Genomic DNA, 19,100 nt, shown 5'->3' with positions numbered 1-19,100 from the left:
CGGGGATTAATTTCAAAGAGCCGCCGCTCGTGTTTCCAAGCAACAAAGAGAGGCAATTTGCTGGGATTACATAGGGAAGGACTAAACACGTAAAATACACACTCGTGCTTAATGGAGGGTAGAAACAAGCGGAAATATGTATTAAATCCCTCCCTATGTCTCCCGACACCATGTAAGAACGCTATTCATGCTTTCCTCGTCTTTACCAGAGAAGCATGAATATTAATGTGGAGGCAAGAATAAATCGTTATGTCATGCGGTTTGCCTCTCCAGATAACTGGTTTCCATCGAGAGAAAGTCTCGATAATAATTCTTCCAACCTCTGAAAATTGTATGCATCCACGGTGGAGTGTTTCCCGACACCATTTCTCATAGTTATCATCGACAGAGTTTCATGGATATTTGGTAATTTCAAAGCTGTGTTTGAAACATTGGAAAAAGATAGTTACTCAATAGAAAAGAGAATCACTTCAACCCATTATTTTGCAATAGAGATAAGGTGTTCTACATGAGGACAGGTAGAAGAAGGAACATGAGATCATTAAAGAATTTTTTACACTTCAAGCGTATCCGCGATCGGATGCTAATCTACAGTCAAAGAAGTAAGTGGTAGATCATAATGTGAAGGGGATTAGGTTGGCGATTGGAGGCTTGCGAATTAAAATATTAGAGCCATCTCCGGACATACTCAGCAAATCAAACTCGCATGAATACCTGGGTGTCATTATTTTCTGTGGACAATCGGTTGGACTGGTTGTATTTGATAAGAGCCGGTGTGAAATATTTTCCCGGTTGAACGTCCAACTACTTAAAAACAAGAAATTGAAATTTTCTATATCTTGGTCTCTTGGTACAAAAAAGGCATATACGGCATGATAAAAACTTTGAAAAAATACTAGATTTTCATTTTTATTTATCAACGCGACACAGTTCTCCTAATTTTATACGAAAATGTTTAATTTGAATCAAATTTTATCCTAAGATAACTCAAATCCTCAAATTAACGACGAAAAGGAGAGTAAATTCATTGATTATGGCGATGCATTTTGTATGGCTGAATCCACATTTGATTAAAAATACGAATGTGTCTCAACTTTGTCAATAGTTGTAGAATTAAATCAATAATACAAACATATAAATAAGGGGGGTCCATATACAACCGTAAATTGTATTGAACAGCATTATTCCATTGCCAACACGAGTGGATTTGTTTAAGAGGTGTGTTGGATGCAACGGAGGGGTCAAGAGTGCAAAAGCAATTCACCTGACCCTGGAACCGTATTACGGTGATTTCGCTTTCCGGACGGATTGTGCCGGCCACTAATTCCACCTTTTTATCCGGAAACGGTCGACGCAATAATGGATTTTGGCCAAAAGGGTTGGCAGCAAGCATGCTTTGTGTGTGTTGTCCGCGCGGACAAACACGATTCTCACGTATCAAATTCCTCCCCCGGCCAAACTGCAACTACAATTGGGTCTTTCAGTGCGGCGCGAATCTCAATTTTGATTATGACGGTAAATTATGTACCTGATTCAAAATATGGTCATTGGCTCAAAAGAAAATACACATGTTCATTAAATTTCCATCAACACTACGCCATTGCTTTACACTCGTTTGAAGTGTTATAACCGTCAAATTTGCATCACACACAACGACGCCTTGATACGCTTATAATCAAGGCAAAAACAAGTGTGCATTGTACTCGATAATTACCGGAATCAATTTCAGGGTTTGATTAAAAATAAATACACTTTGTCCAACCTTGGGTAAAAATCAATGTCGATTTCATTTCCCAAATATACCCCGTATTTCCCGACGAAAATAACGTAATTTTCCCGTGTTATCCCCTAAACCCCGTGCTATCTTACAATGGATATCTCATAGGATTGGAAATACAATTTTATGCAAAAATTTTATTCCGTTCACCCATTGCTTCGCGTACCACCGGAACCGCAGAAATCGGCTCTGTTTTATGCATTCACTTCAAGCCATAGCCTGAAACCCTGCAAATTTGCGAAATTTGGTATTTGCCGACTCTATCCTGATTTCTCGGCATAGTGACAACCGTTAAATTTATAGAATGGCAAGATGGATAAAGCTTAAATCATTAAATTTCAGACCAAATGTATAATTAAACGAGAAATAGAAACCCAAAATCTTTCACCAATAAAGAAACAACCTTGTTACCAAGTTTTTCACAGATAAACTCGAATTCATTAAATTGTATTGAGGATGCCCATGTTTATTAGCACAAAAAATTACCAATTCTTTATTCTCAGAAGAAATTATGTCCCTACCGGCTGTGATTCATATCTACAGCACTTCCCATGCCTCCATTACTCACTCTGCGTATTTGCTGAAAATTGGAGGGGATAGAAAATATCCTTGTCTCACTCCACTGCCTAGCACTCTCCATCTTGACTCTTTTCCCACCACTCACACCTGAGCAGCCTGAGGAACGTACATAAATGCGATCAATTCGAAATAGTTCTTTGCATGAAATCATGCGGTTGTTTGAATTAGATTATTTTTAACGCAATGTAGTATCATCGTGACCTCGTTCGAGCCATTTTATATCATCGAATTTAGCCAGTGTCAATCATTTTTCCCAAAATACTGCATGAGGACCGAAGTCAGGAAACAAATAACCTAAAAGTTATTGACTGAATGGAACGCCTTTTATGAGTTGAATTTTAATAACAAATATAATGTGCCAGAGGTCAAATAATCTCTCTCGGCGAGTGAATGCTGGGCCAGTCAGCGGTGTGGTTAGTTCAACGCCAAGCCCCTACATTTCTCTAAACACGTAATTTTTGCTCCAAACCCTCGCTTGGGGTTCGTTCTAGTGTCTATTTATATTCCTGCAGTATTACTATCAACCGAAGCGTTGTATAATCAGATTATCCCCACTAAAGGCTTTGAATTCTTTGCTATGAAGTAGCCTATCGGTGAAGGTACGTTCTTAATGAGCTAAGTGGTAAAGCATTGATACACTTTTAAATCTCAACTAATGTGGCATCCAACCTTCTGCAACATTTAATACTATTACTTCTTCTTCAATTTCACATGCATACAATCTCCCTTTTTTTCCTCTTATTATTATTATGGGAATTCTACTGGTAAAGATCTGTTTTGTCTGGAGAAAACCTAATCAATTGTGCAACAAAAGTTTACTTGCCTCACCTAGCAAAAACTTAACCTTATATAGGAGATTACAATAAATGCTTTTTCAATTCCGTACACCACCTTCCTCCTTTTATTTCGTCCAACATGCCTATGAAATTCCTACCCCTTCTGACTTTGCCTAACATTCTTCCCTCTATCACAGCCTTCAACTTCCCTCTATCACAGCTCATTAAAACGCTCGGAATTTATTTTTCCTGCTTGGATTTCTTCCAACAATCTTCTCCTCTCCACTGCCATGCCTGGAACTTGCTCGTTTGTTTTTCGTTTTGTCCATTTCCTATTTCCCACCCTTCTCCACACCCGCATTTCAAAAGTCGTCCCCACACCCACATTTCCAATCTATGCCTATCATCTTGCTTCAATGACCATGTTACCGCGCGGTAGAAAACCATACTCCAAATCAATTTTCACTAATATTTTATTGACAACCCTAATCAACCTCACTGTCATCATTTCCTCCCTCCTTGAGAAAGCTTCTTAGCCTAAAACAATTATTTTTCTTATGTCCCTACTACTTTTACAATTTTGGTCCAGAACACTTCCGAGAGAGGTATAATGTTCCATTTGTTTTGTTTTTTGCCCTTCTATTTTGATATTTGATTTAGCCTACCATTTCTTTCAATATTTCCGCCTATACAAAGCTTACCAAATTTTTTTTCTGATATCATGGTTTCAACACTTAATTACCAGTGTGCCCACATTTGCTGTCGTCTTTGAATATCTTCTGATGTTTTTTTATTATTTTTTTTCGTCCTTTTGCCGTTTGTCATCCTCCTCCACACACTTATCCAAAAATTCTCCAATGTTTAACCTCTTTTCTTAACAAAACATATTCTGCAACGAAAAGAGCTACGCTTAATACTAAAATATGTACTAATCTAAACTCTAAGTTCAATTCAAAGTGCAGGATAGCAACTTACTCTTATTTGACGCAATTCTTTCAATTTCCACACTGTCCACCTTCGTCTGGAACACTTCCTAATTATGTGGAGTCTTCTATTTGTTCACATTTATGCCCTCCAGTTGTATAAATTAACATAGCATCCCTTTTTTCAGAAAACGTCCTCCGTTTTCTTATTCTGATTCTCATATCATACCAATCGTATCAGTGCTGTAATATTCTCTACCTTTGGCTTGCAATCCTAAATTTGCTGACATTTCATACCAAAACTGACAGAAAATCGACGCTATACTGTAACTATATTTATGCAAAACTATTGACCAATTTTTTTAAATAAGCATTCAATTCTCCACGAATAGAAGGCTGAAATGGGTGAATTGATACTAATTTATCCAATATGAAGCTAAAACGAATGAGACCTAAGGGAACAGAATTTGGTCTGATTCATTAATTTATTCATTGATAACTAAGAATCATTTAACATAATATCCACAGTTCAGAAAAACATCCTGTTCTTTAAAAACATCTATTTAACACAAACTGGTACAGTATGCAGAAACAGATATTGAAGTGGAAAATGGGACGTAGATTCGATGGCAACCGCATGGAATCCATGTTTAATTTTGTAGAAAACTTTCATTTTATCTCTCCAAGAGTGCATTAAGTAACACTTTAGGATTTTGTCATTGATCTATTGAATTGAACTTCGTGAAACTTATGCATCACAAGCAAAAGTGAACACAATATAATAATAGTGCTTTATAATTAAGAATTAACAGGCCCATAAATTGAAATTAAAACCGCGTAATTTATATTTTTTTGCATTTGATTGAGGTCCCAATGGAATGAAGAAAATTCGGGTCCGAATGAATTAATGATATTAAAATATAAATGTGCTTAAAATTGGATTCAATTTCGTTATTCATCTTTTGAAAAAAAAATCAGTATTCCGTATTTGATTAAAAAAATAGGTTGAGATTCGATGAGAAAGGGGCGTCGTATTCAATGAATTCAATGAAATTTTGGATTCGAGTCGTGCATATTTAAAACGATGACAAACATGCAATGGGTTTACCTAATTGACCACAACATTTTTGAGTGCTTTATTCATGTTTTGCTCAGTTACTCTTGTTATCGATACCCTTGACATGCCATGCATCCACGCTCGTTCATTGGAGGTTTTCAGGTAACGTCTATCAGAGTAAAAAGCGTCGATTTCATTTGAATAGGAACATACATAAATATAAATAACGTTGGTTTGATCGGTGACCCGTTTAAATTCTTAAATATACAGAATGTAGTAAATTTATCACCCATTGCATATTTCTCCGGGATACGGTCTGCGAGTTTTCTAATCATTTCTGGAAGTACTTAAGCCATCATTTGCGTCCTTTTCATTGGTCTGAATAGTTCATTTTAATGACCAAATATTTTATATTAGTTCAGAAACGTTTGTTCCCTGAAATATTAGCATAAAGTTTCTCGTTAAACCCGTTTTAAAACGTAATTTGTAAAACAACAGTTATTTGACATTTAAATTTTTTACCATCTCGTAGATCGTATTAGGTAGTAATGGAATTAAGAATCCCCGTTCAATTCAAAGTATTTAACTTTTCCGTACTTGAGCTCAGGGTGTCACTCCATTTCGTGACTTCTTTGACGCGGTCACAAAAAAATTGCCACTCATGGATTTCGGTCAAATCACGCATTTATATTAATTTTTTTGACCAACGTTTTCCGTAGATTAGTCTATTAATCGTATTTCTTTCATTTTTTTCAGAATAAAAGACAGTAAACCGTCACCAAAACTTTGAATATTATGCAATGGCAGTGTCACTGAGTTTTATTGGCTTTTCTTACATTTTTTTAACCTCATCAAAAGAATATCCCGAAATTTTAGCGATGGTATTTTGTTCAATAAGCTAATTTTTTATGATCTCTTTTAGCTAAGAAAAACAAGCATATCTGTAAAGTATCACGTCATTTTTATTTTACTTTTGTTAATTCTAGGCCATTTATCATCGTACGTGACCAATCAATCAAGGCTGTATCACAGTGATCCCCTTCAGTCTCATCACTCACATTCAGGACTAAAATTAATCATGGGGCAGAATAAAAGGGATTAGTTACTGTAAGTGGATAGTTTTTTATCTTAAAACTGCGTTTCCTTTACCATTTGATACCCCGAAAGGAACTGAAGAGAAGAGTATTTATTCATGTCTGCGTTTAAGAAATTCTTTTCCCAAACAACTCTTGAGAATTTCGCACTCGTCGAAGGCAAAGTTTCTAAATCTACATAAATACCACACGATCCACCATAAAGGTGTTTGGCAGGGGGTAAAAGTACTAGGTGGGATGGGTATGGGATAAGGGAGGATAAGGTAGAGGAAAGGAAAAGGTAAAAAACATTCACTAAAAACCTCGAAATAAAACGTCCAAATTTATATATTTACATGCTGGCGGAAAGCGTATTTCAAAAAAGAGTCAATTTTGTCAAATAAGATATTTCTTTGGTACACGACGAAGGAGGGAATAAAAATTAACCAATCATGTATACGACAGACGTCAACATTCTAAGAAAGGTAGTGCAGAGCTGGGAAGTGAAAAGGGGGAAGGTCTGTCAATTCAAGTTCATGTAACTCATGGAGCGCACCTTTAAATCACTGGCAAAAAATCTGACGCCCCGCTTTTGGCAGCGGGCTGCATGAGGCATCACCCCCGAGGGGCCGAAAAATAGAAGGGGGAGCTTGAAAATACGACAAAAAAGGATTGGAAATGTTGTAAGATGCACTAAATTGATGAGTTCCAGTACTAAAATGAAAGTTCCAGTATCAGTTTCTATTTCAGTACAGAATGGGTTGACTTTTATGTCTTTTGCGATATCACATTTGCCTGCGTTACTGCCACTCTCCTGTATACATTTACTAACTAACACATTTCGGTAGGACTCTTTGAAAAACCGCCAGCCTCATTACGGTTATTCCGACACAATTTGTCACTTCTGGTTTGTGTGGTTGACTATAAAGCCCACTTTTTAATTATCACCAGCCTCTTTTTTCAAATGTAATGTGACCTTAATTGCCAAACAGTTTATTTTAATTTTAATATTATTTTAGTTATATTCACCGTACTCCTGTGATAATTTTGGCGGCGGTGGTGAACGTTTTGACATAATTACTCAATTAGATCGTGACATATATGTATAATTTGCCCGGTGCTTCAAACATTACGCACAAAAGTAATTTTACGCCAGAATTACCATCGTTAGTAATCTGGACCGTCTTAAAAAATATTAGTCATCTATCACATCATTGGATCTTTAAGGAAAAATTTAAAATTTCTGAAACTACAGTAGTCTGATGAGAATACTGTTAATTAAATTTTAAGTTGCGTTTATTGTGCATCTTCTTTTTTTTTATTTTACGTATTGACCGATGTGGACACTAACGTCAGTTGCCTGGGAACGCGGTGTAGTCTAGTGGGTAGAGCGTTGCATAATGGCATTCTCTAACAGATGTGCTACCCATTACCAGCAGCCATAGTTCACAAACAGTAATCACATTATCGAAATAACACATGAGTCAACTACTGATGCCATAATTACCGACTCCGACAATCCACAATGCAACACAAAATCAACATCACAATTCTAAGCTCCCGTTTTGTCACCTTAAAATTCCATCTCGACGAATTTAATTTCGCATTTGTTAACGTAGATAATTAACAACGCCGTTGTCACGACTTTATTTCTTCAATAAATTCTTTTAAGCAAAATTACCACCGTTTGTGGGCAATAAACGAGAAAAGCGACGGGAGGTTTGGATAATTCTAAGGTTTGTCTGTCATACAAGCAACACATTGCAAACGACCCAACTTCACCGAGGCTGAATCAAATGTAACTGAATACGGCAGAAATCTACGCAAATAAATGTGGAAGTGGTAAATTTTGTTTATAACAACTCACATATCGGTGGTGGCGATAAAGGAAGAGCGAAAAACTTGCCAAATTAAAGGCATTTGGGCTTAATTTTCAGTTTGTTAAACTTAAGTTTTGTTTTGACAGTAAATTTCTCTTTTACAGCGCACCTGGGGCATGAGTACGATTTTTCTCGTTTAACGGTACGAGTGCGGACTTTTCTACAGTTTCAGAGTCGTAAAAATAAGCGTCCATATTACATGTGTTCCATGAGCGTGGTAATTGCTCGCTCTTGTCTTGGGTTAATACGTTTTTAGTGAATTTAGTGTCAATATTTTCATAAATCATGCTTGATACAAATCCTTGATGGTCCATTTTTATCGTGTACGTTTAACTATATTCGTCACAACGCTGCTCAAAACATGCATTTACATTCTCTTAATGTATCTACTTATATCTTCCGAGCAGGGCAATGGGGGTTGCGGAGGGGGCGGCGGTGGAGGAGGCGGGGGTGGCGGCGTGCGGGGGGTGGGAGGGGCCCAAGGCGGCGGCGGGGGGCTCGGAGGGGGAGGGTCGGAGGGACATGGCTCTCAGGGCCAGGACGCAAAGGAGAGGACCTTCCTGGAGGCGGCCGAGAGGGGGGACCGCGCGACCCTCCTCCGGTGCCTGGGGCCCCCTTCGCCCGTCGACGTCAACTGCGAAGACGCCCTCGGCCGGAGAGCTCTCGGGATAGCCGTCGACAGCGAGAACGTCGAGGTGGTCGAGCTTCTGCTGCGGCAACCCGGGATACACATCGGTGAGCGAGTTCGCCTTCACCCTCCCTCCCATCGCGTGACAATGCACGCGTGCGGATTTACCAGCTGAGTTACATGCGTGTCGATTTCACGTTTGACCGGGGCTGCCATTATCACGGGTTATCAATCCGAAGATTGTTTTGCAGTAGTTCTCCACACTATTGTTCCATCTGCTAGTCCCTTCATATCCTCCTACTATCTTTGCACCAACAACTTTCATTATTTGCTTCTCGCGCTTCATTTTTGACTGTCGCTCTGATTCTTACGCTCTTTCTTCAAGCAGTCTTTAGTAAACCAACATCTTTCTATAAGCATGCGATTATTTCTCTTTTTCTTCGCGAGACATGTATGACTATATTTCTTGTGGGTAGGTAGAATTTATACTGAATGTAAGAAGCTTTTATTGCAGTTTGAGGTGTTGGGTTGTATTGTGTTAGGTGAGGCTATGAAATTGAATATTGTTCAGTCTGTGTCCTTTCGAAACCTAAGCTTAACCGATGGACTACCAATTAATAGTGATTGCTTGTGGTGACAAGTTTAAAGTAACCGTATTCCATGTATAAAAACTATCGTCCTAAGTTTTTAGGATGTTTTCATTCGTGACACTTCAATAAATAGAGAAATCGTTGTATTACTTACGGGGTTTGAATTAACAGAATCCTTATCTCGGTATGGTTTATCTTCCAGCACAGTATTGAATATTTTCAAAGATATGTACTAATTAGAGCTTATGTGGGAGATTTGCCTCTCGCCTACCTTATTTATAGTCATCGATATTTCTAGGATAAGCTTTACATGTCAATAATTGATCATTTGCTTTATATGATATTTATTAAGAAACTATAGAGTTTTTATTCTATAAATTAGCTGGTCTCCATTGAAACAGCTCATGGGCCCAATTTTAGATAGCAATTTAAAATTATTTTGACCAAAGCCAATTCACACCTCATTGCATGGAGGAAACTAGGTGCAATGAGAAAATTATTTTGAAAAGGAAGCCATTGGCATGAGAAGACAGATGGGGGCAAATTTTATATTTTAGTGATGTTTAACGAATGCGGATTCTTTAAGGGTCAAGACAGAAAAAACAAAATTGGTAGGGATATTAATGAATTAGAGAATATTTAAAATAAATAACTAACTTAATAATCCATATCACGAAAGGGATATATGATCAAAAAAGTCATATGGAATAAAAATTCGGGAAAAAATACCACCAAGGACGAAGCGATTGTTTCAAACATAAAATGCAAAAAAAACGCATTAAAATGGAATAAAATATTACCAAAATAATCCAAACTTACCGTCTACTGTATTTCTGAACGCAAATTTAAAAAAAACTAAGCTAATCCAATCTAACGATAAGAGTTCAAAGAAGGCCAATTTACCGCAAGTGCTCTTTAAAACATATTTTCCACGGTGGAGTATGCTCTTGAGGAATTACCTCCACTCCGAAACGAGCACGCTCAACGATTTTCATGCATGTTCCCGAGGAAATTTGGCCAACGTCATTTGCATCACTAGAAACGTGAGCCTTACATCGCAATAGATGTCCAAATGATATTATCGACTACGAGTGGATTCATGCGTCTGGATACCCCGGTGAGGAATAGACAACGGTAAAACGAAGCTCTATCTCTCAAAAGGATCCATTCCTCCCTTCAAGAATACTTTCATTGACGTCAGAAAAACGTAATTTACACCAGAGCACTACGTGTATCGCTCCCGATGAGTTTTTCATGGGGTTCATATCTAGTATATCTCAAAATTCCACCCGATTTCTTTGCGAAACGATGAATACTGCCTCGAAGCTTTTACTGTAATTGAAGATTTTTACCATCAGGATTCCAATTTTTACTTCAGTACTTAAGGAAAAACTCTACAGTAATCCTCATGAACGTATGCTTTATTACCCTGCAATCCTTCAAAAGGCCAAAAGGTAGGGCACCACGTACTTTACTCTAGTTTTTGGCTGGAGAGAGCGAAAGATAAACAAAGGGTATCCTTAAAAGGTATCGTATACCATGGGACGTGTCATCTCCAAATACGTGTGAAATTAATTATTTTACGTCATTTGTAAATTTATATCATTGTGGCTAGACATTTTTTTAAGATTCCAACTATGGGCTTTCTTACAATTTTCCCGACGAATACGCCGCTACTTTTCCTGATTTTTGACTCCATTTTTTGGAATCTGATTAAACATATTTTTTAATCCATCCGTCATCGCTTCGCGAGCCACTAATATAGCTGACGTCGAGCCCATCTCACTTTCAGTTTAAGCCTGGACGCGCGAAGTACGACGGAAACAACTATGAGAAATATGTTTTTTTTGTTAACTCCATATTCCACTGTCACATTTTTATTTTTATATCACATTTCAGAATTATTTAGAAAATAAGTGTTCTTTTTTCCCCACTTTTTCCTGAACTTTTGAAGGAAATCGGGAGTTTCCGACTTCCTCACGATTCTGCCGACTGAGTGATCATCCTTACTATGCGAAGTATTTATTTCTTTTTGCAATTCATATGCTCTTGTTCGCCAATAGATGTCCAAATGATATTATCGACTACGAGTGGATTCATGCGTCTGGATACCCCGGTGAGAAATAGACAACGGTAAAACGATATGACATAGGTATGAATTTTTTATGCAAAAATCTTAGCCCCAAAGGGCCAGGCAGTTTTCCAACCCTGTACTTCTTGAAATACACCTCTGCTAGATAACCAAGTTCTTCCATAATTTGGTAAAAACAACCATTTTAATTGTGTTTATTAGAGGGAGGCAGCCGAGTGCTAAGGTCAAACTAGGTAATAATAAACAATACAAAAATTTTAATGCTATATAACTTAATTTTGCCTAATTACAATTGTGATTCTTGTTATTTCTTGCTACACCACTCATAAAATATACGAGAGAAAAATGACTCCCTATATTAATTTTTCCTGCCGTCAATTTCTCTTAACTTCTCGTCAATATTCTCGCCCACTAATGCAATGCGGAGTAAAAATGAATCCCTCGGTGTCGACGTTAAAATCTCATGAATTGTATTCATCGAATAGTTTGGGTTATGCATGTTATCTCCGTGCTTACGGTGGCTCCCACCAAGTTTTGATGGTAAGCGGAAGAGGCGACTTCGACCGCCTCCCGTCAACACGTTCGGACATAACCCCACTGACGGCCGAGACTACAAAGGACTCGGCAGACCGACTCGAGAATTCCGACCGCGAACTAGGCACGTGCAACCTCCTCCATACACGGTCCGACACGTCCATCGAGCCACCTTAATTTCCGCCAACAACCTCTAGCCGAGAATGGTGATGTAGACAGATGGGTTGCTGAGCACAAGGATTGAACAGACAAGGATGTAGTGAGATTGTGCACGTTGTTGTAAACTAGCCTCCACTACGGGACTCCTCAATTGCAATTTCCTTGTTGGCTTTCAACCATGCTATCAGCCATATTGGTTCCAGTTGGTCCGTTCACACAGACACCTTTGTGAGATTTTTAAGATGTTAACTTTCGCCCGCGTGCCATATTAATCCAAGGGGTTATAATTATTTCAGAATACATTATAGAAAAGAGGCGATAAATATTGGATCATAATCAATGTAAAAAAACAAAGGTTTCAGGTTTCAGAGAAATAAGACAGTTAAGATAACCGTCAAACAGGGAGGATGAAGACTGGAGCAGATGAAAGAGTTTCCTTATCTCGGCATAGTTTGGGACGCAAATCACAGAGGCTTTAGATTCATAAGGTAAATAACTGCGTTAGACAGAGAAGCTTTCACATGGAGGGAATTTATTACAGGTATTTTGAGTGGGAACTTAAAGAAAATGTAAGGGAACACTCCGGAATTGAAAATTGATCGGAAACTTCGTGAATGAAGCAGGATGATAGGTTAAAGTTTTTTCAGATGCAGGTGTGAATAAGGACGGAAAAGATGAAATGGACAGAAAGAAATTTAAATAAATTAGTTCCAAATTAACTAATGAATTATAAATCCAAAGGAAGCAGGAAATGTGGATGCAGAGTACCCCGATTAATCGTGGAATATCGAAGACTGCGAAAGTGGGGAGACTGCATGTTAGGCAAGGGAAGTAGGAGTAGAAAAATAAAAAAAACATGTTGGATGGGATGAGAGAAGGTTATCATATATGCCAAATATAAAACACAGCTGAATGTATTTTGGGATTTTAGGTTGTCTCGTTAGATGTAGTAATATGAGGCATAATTCATTAAGTGAGGGCCGCTTGCTTATTTTTAAATATTGGCGCTTCAGAACACAGTTTTACTCCTACAGCGCCATCTACTGATTCATTGAAAATCTATGGCAGCATTTATTTTGTTTCAGAAGTCGTTTGCGTATCCGTGCATGCAAACAGCAATGTACGCGACAATCGTTGATCCCACCAGCTGTGAAGTGCGTTCTTTCATACGATTCTTGTGTACAAAAGGATTGTCGGCTGCTGATATTCATCGGGAGTTAAGCCTAGTTCATGAACCTACAGTTATAAGTGAAGGAAAGGTTAGTCAATGGTGCCGTGCTTTTAAAAATGGACGAACAAATGCCCATGACAAAGAGCGAAGTGGTAGGCCCAGTATTCTGGCCGATGAAATTGTTTCGTAAGTGGAACGAAAACTGCGATGTGATCGTCAATTGACGATTAATGACCGTGCTGAATAATTTCCTCAACTTGGACACATTATTGTCTACAATATTGTCACGGAAAACCTCGGATACCACAAATTGTGTGCAAGGTGGGTACCGAAACACAACTGCCAAAACCAATAAGAAAATTCAAGATTTTTGCTGCGAACTCCTTGACCACCCACCGTACAGTCCTGACCTTGCACCTAGCGACTACTTTCTTCTTACTACTATATCTTGAACTTTTGACAATGCCTTGGGGAACAATGTTTCGAAACCGGAGAGGAACTCAAAAACGGCGTTGTCAATTGGTTCCACTCTCAGGTGGCGAACTTCTATGCAGAGGGGTTAAAGAAGCTGGTGCAGTGGTACGAAAAATGCTTAGAAGTGAACGGCGATTACGTAGAGAAGTGAAGTAGGTTTGTAGCTAACTAAAAGTGCCAATAAAATGTGTTTTATAAGAGTATAATTTTTCCTGCGACCAAACGGCCCTTACTTTATCAGCACGTCTCGTTTATGCAGCAATAATCAGCCTTTGGCCATATAAAACCTACCTTATACGCTAGAATTCAAAAAATGATACAGTTAAAATATTAGAATTGAGTCCACTTAAGGCTTCACTACTGACAAATGTCAGTAAAATGTCAAATCAGATACGTCGACGAATCAAGTTATTTTGATAGAATTGAAGGAAAAACCAATTACAATGATGATTGTTATTTATCATTTAAAACTTCAGACAATGCCTTAAGTTCGAAATTTCTATATATACCTAACTTTGAATGGTGCCGTGATCAAAATGTATAAAATATTTTAAACGAACAAATGAAAATAGACAATCCAAATTTGCTACGGAACAGCAGTGGTTAAAGATTTCTCGGGTCATCCATTCTTTCCATGCCCTTCACTAGAAGAATATCTATGAGCATTTCGTCCATCTTCCTGTGTCCAATCATCCAATGACCCTGACCCCTAGCACTATCAAAGCGCTCCGAGGCCGAGACAGACGACGACGGAAATAGAAACATATCCCCCCGGAGAACCCGAGGGAACTTAGCTCATATTGAACTCATAGAAACCTCCATATCTTAGGGGTCCTAGCAATCGACTATCGCCGGAGAAGTTGTCGATCGGTAACCAAACAAACATCATTTGGAGTGCCGGTGAGACGTATCAATGTGTTTTCAAGGGACCTAAGGCGGCCGCTGCCAAAATTTGAGACTGAGTGAAAATAGCCTTTCGCTCAAGCGTAGAGAAGGTGATTTAGTAAATTCATTTCACTAAAGTACAATCGTAACGTGAAGGTATCGGATAGGTCATCTGACTAGTAAACTGTTTCTACAATCAGTATACGAGGGTCATCCGGAAAGTAGTACCCGTTCGTGAAATAAAGACACAAAAGTAAATATTAACAAACATAAAAAATTTTATTTGAAAGAGGATACTTTAAACTACTTCTCAACATAATCTCCAAGCAAATTAAGGCATTTGTCATAACGTGTGACAAGTTTCTGTATTCCTGCTGCATAGTCCTTCGCCGCCAACTCATTGAGATACGCGAGGGACCCATCTTGCACAAATTTTTGCATAATGCAGATGGTGTTTAACAATTTCATGAACAATTGTTCGAGAAACATTGGGAAAATGCTCACAGATGTCATCAATTGTGACGCGCCGATCGTTCCTCACGAATTCGTCAACTGAGCTCACCAGTTGGTCTGTAATGACAGACGGTCTCCCCGAACGCTCATCGTCGTGTGTGTTCCCCCTCCCCATGTTGAAGTTGCGACACCACCGCCGAACAGACGACTCGTCCATTACATTGTCTCCATACACCTCCTTTAATTGGCGATGAATATCACATGGGCGAACGTTTCTTGCATTGAGGAATTTAATCACTGCCCTCACTTCACAACTGGCGGCGTTCTCAATTTTTTTAAACATTGTAAACAATCACAGAAACAACACAGGCAATGCTAGCGTCACGCAACTTGGCTCAGAGAAGGCAGACAAGCCACTGAAGCTATCTGACCTCGTCCAGCGGCTACTCGCGTCGTCAGCACTTCATGCGGCACGAACGGGTACTACTTTCCGGATGACCCTCGTAATTCTGAGGCAAAACTTTGTAATGACAATTTTTAAGTGGCTTTTTGAATTCCACCTAGTTTCTGTGTGGAATATGTTTCATGACCAGTACTCCGTTAACAGATGAAAAGACATTAAATAGTCAACCATTCGGCATACTACAAAAAAGAGAAAGCTAAAGTCATAGTAGTAAACTATGTAATATATAAGTAAGGTTTAGTAGATTGTATGCTCATATATGTATATATTTATATATACAAATTATATTTGAACGGCACAATAGAAAACAAAAATAATATAGACAAAACGTGAAAGGACACTCACATATCAGAAAATTTTAGCTTTCGGCCCTCTATGAGGACTTTTTCAGTTCAGACTGGAAGTTTTCGAGCGGAGAGAATGCGAGGTCTAAGGGGAGGGGAGGCGCAGGGAATGCTGGGAAGGGAATAAATGATAGCGGTTAAGGGTGGGAATTTCAAAATATCGGAAAGCTAGTATATAAGCGGATTCGTGAGTTCTCACCTATTTATCGGTTTTTGGTGGCTGAATCGGGTAGGGATTCTAGGATGGTTAGGCAGATACCCTGGTCGAAGGAAAGTTTGAGGGAATTTGCGCGCGAAGGGAAATGAAGTAAAGACCCCGCATTCCCTCTGCCTGAAATCTGACCTGAAAAAGGCCACAGTTAGGGTGGAAGGCTTTAACTTTCTGAAAAGTGGGTTAATACCTAACATTACTTACTAAACCAACCTTGGGCTGGGTAGGTTTTTGGATGGGCACAGCGGCCAAATAAATATTTTGTGACTCCTAACAAAACAAAATTCAGCATCCTACTCTACATCAGGTCCCTCTTCATCTCTGAGTACTTTCTTCCTCCCTTCATCCCGTCCAACATCCCGCGCCCGCGCAATTCTTTTCCTTACGTCCCTACTACTTTGACCGTGTTGATCCAAAACACTAACGAGATACGTAAACTGTTCCACCTGCTCTAGTTCTTGCCCTGCTACTTAAATGTTAAGCTTAGCCTTTTTCTTTCTAGGAAATCGCATAACCTTTGTTTTATTAATATTGATTCTCATCCCAAACCTGTCGCACTGATTTTCCAATTCACTCAGCAATGCCTGCAGCCCCTTGGCTGACTGACAAACTAAAGCTTGGTCATCAGCAAACCTAACTGAATTTACGAATTCCCCGCCCACTTTCATTCCTACCTCTACTTTTTCCCATGCCTCTTTAATCATTTCCTCTGCATACAAGTTGAACAGCAACGGTGATAATGGGCAACCCTGCCTTACACCACTTCCTAACACTGCCCATCCGGACTTCCCGTTCCCCACTCGCACCTGAGCAGTCTGAGAGTACAGGCTGCGGATTAGCCTCCTATCCACTACTCCAATCTATTCCTATTTTCTGCAGAATATTCATTAGTTTTTCCCAATTCACTCTATCAAACGCTTTTTCAAAATCTAAGAAACAGGCAAATACTTCCTGGTTGTTCCTGGTTGTATTCTATATTCCTCTCGATTAATAATCTCATTACAGCAATGGCATCACGCGTACCTCTCCCTTTCCTGAGCCCAAACTGGTCATCCCCTAAGTAATCATTTTCCCCACTCTCTATCCTTTTGTTTATGATCCTTAGAACAACTTAAGCTGCGTGGGATATCAAACTTATTGTCCTGTAATCCTCACATGATGTAGCCTTTACCTTTTTCGGAATAGGAACTAAAACCGATCTCACAAAGTCTTCCGGCCAGATTCCTTCCTGATACCTGTAGATACTACGAATCAGCCCATATAGCCTCTTCCTCTGACATTTTCCTAAACATTTCAGTAGTTCCTCAGGGATGTTATCCACGCCCACGGCCTTATTTAGCTTCATCTCCCTTAATGCCTTTTTTATCCCATCGTTGAGTATTCCTGCACCTAAGCTATCTTCCTCTACGTCATGTTCCTTTTCCATGTCTTTGTTGGTCGAAGTTCTTACTATACAGTTCTTCTATACATTTCTTCGATCTCTCTTGGATCTTTCCTATGTCAGCTATTATCTTACCCGTCTTATCTCTAACTGTTAGCATAGATCTTCCTACGTGTATTATGTATATATATATATATATATATATATATATATATAGAATACATGAAGTGCCTCCCGTAGACTATAACCTAGACGTGGTGGATAGGCTTCTGCTCTCCCTTCACACCTTGAGCTGGCGGGAGCAATGGTAATTGCTCAAGATTGGCAACCCATTCCAGATAGTTCGAACGATAGGAGCTAGGTGAGGCGTCTGAAAAGGCATCTGACCCCAGTGGGCTGGCCATTGAAAGATGGTGTCACATTAAATACAATGATCAGGTAGGCAAGGGGAAACCGCTTCAATTATTCAACGCTAGAATACCATTGTGGAAAGTCTAGAGGAAATGAATCCTGTGAACAACGCAACTCGGCCTAATGGGCCGTGTGTCGTGCTTGGTAGTTATAGCACATCATAATTAAAATAGAGCAAATACAGAAAAAATTTTCACATTTTACTTTTTATAAATTATCTAAGTAATATTTCGGCGAAAATCTGCCAGCCGCTTTATCTAGCATTAAAAATATTCAAACGAGCAAATTTGACATTTCTCTTAAATTTCAAATTTATTAGCAAATTTTAAATCCAGTTAAAAAAAATATACCTTGTAATGTAATTAGTGTAATCCTCCTTAATTTGTAGTAGAAAAATGTAGGAAAAATTATTAAATACAGATGGAACCAAGGGCATTTCTTGGCGAGACTTAACAATTTACATGAGACTGGAAAGTATTTTATTTTTTGCACAAACATTTAAATACATTAAACTTCGAGAAAATTCTACAAAGCGTTTTACCATCGTTATATTCCAAACAAAATTTCACCATAAATACTCTGGAGTAAAAATTTCAAATGTAATAAAAGAAGTCACTCTTCCCATTGAAATTTAAGTATGGAATACAGGTTTATAGAGCAATAGAATAACATCTTTATAGACCAAAGATTCTAAACCTGGTGTATTGCAAGAGATATATTAATGCGAGATAATGAAATACTTTTTTTAACGTGGATTCGACGATAAAAATAATTCTAGAGGGCATATTTTATTAACCATAGAGGAATAGAAATACAAAGAACATATAAAATAAACATGAAAAAACACAATATATTTTTGGTCGGGCGTAGAATTTTAGCGGTAAGTTTATTTAAGCCATGAGGTCAAAATGATTAAACATCGGCGAGCTAGGTAATGTGGACCCGAATTTCATATCGCTCACAGCGCCAGGTACGAAAGGAAGCGGAACTCAATGCGAAAAAATTCAGAATTTTAAGCCGAATAGAGGGAACAATTTTTTTATTTATTCGCTGAATAGCCAAAGGATAAAGCTTGCTGTTACAAATATCCTTGCTATAACATATTGAAAAAAGTCACCCTTGCTCAATAACTACTCGCGTAGGATCACAATAAATCAACGCTATTATTAAATGTTTCTATTCCCATGACTGTGTTTAATGAATGAGTATACATTTTACATAAGGTTTATTCAGTAAGAC

At 38.5% G+C, this 19,100-nt stretch overlaps 1 protein-coding gene across 1 annotated transcript in view; it reads left to right on the top strand.

Moving 5' to 3' along the window:
* Positions 1 to 2,709: 2,709 nt before the first annotated feature.
* Positions 2,710 to 19,100, top strand: part of LOC139692491 (transient-receptor-potential-like protein) — a 133,438-nt gene continuing 117,047 nt past the window's right edge. Inside the window, exons 1-2 of the mRNA XM_071590709.1 lie at positions 2,710 to 2,769; positions 8,605 to 8,800. Coding sequence (XP_071446810.1) covers positions 2,710 to 2,769; positions 8,605 to 8,800 — 256 coding nt within the window. The remainder of the gene's footprint in view (positions 2,770 to 8,604; positions 8,801 to 19,100) is intronic.

The sequence above is a fragment of the Hetaerina americana genome, unplaced genomic scaffold (assembly GCF_022747635.1).
Source record: "Hetaerina americana unplaced genomic scaffold, ioHetAmer1.1.p SCAF_4, whole genome shotgun sequence".
In the NCBI taxonomy this organism is placed as follows: domain Eukaryota; kingdom Metazoa; phylum Arthropoda; class Insecta; order Odonata; family Calopterygidae; genus Hetaerina; species Hetaerina americana.
This window is presented reverse-complemented; position numbering and strand designations above follow the sequence as displayed.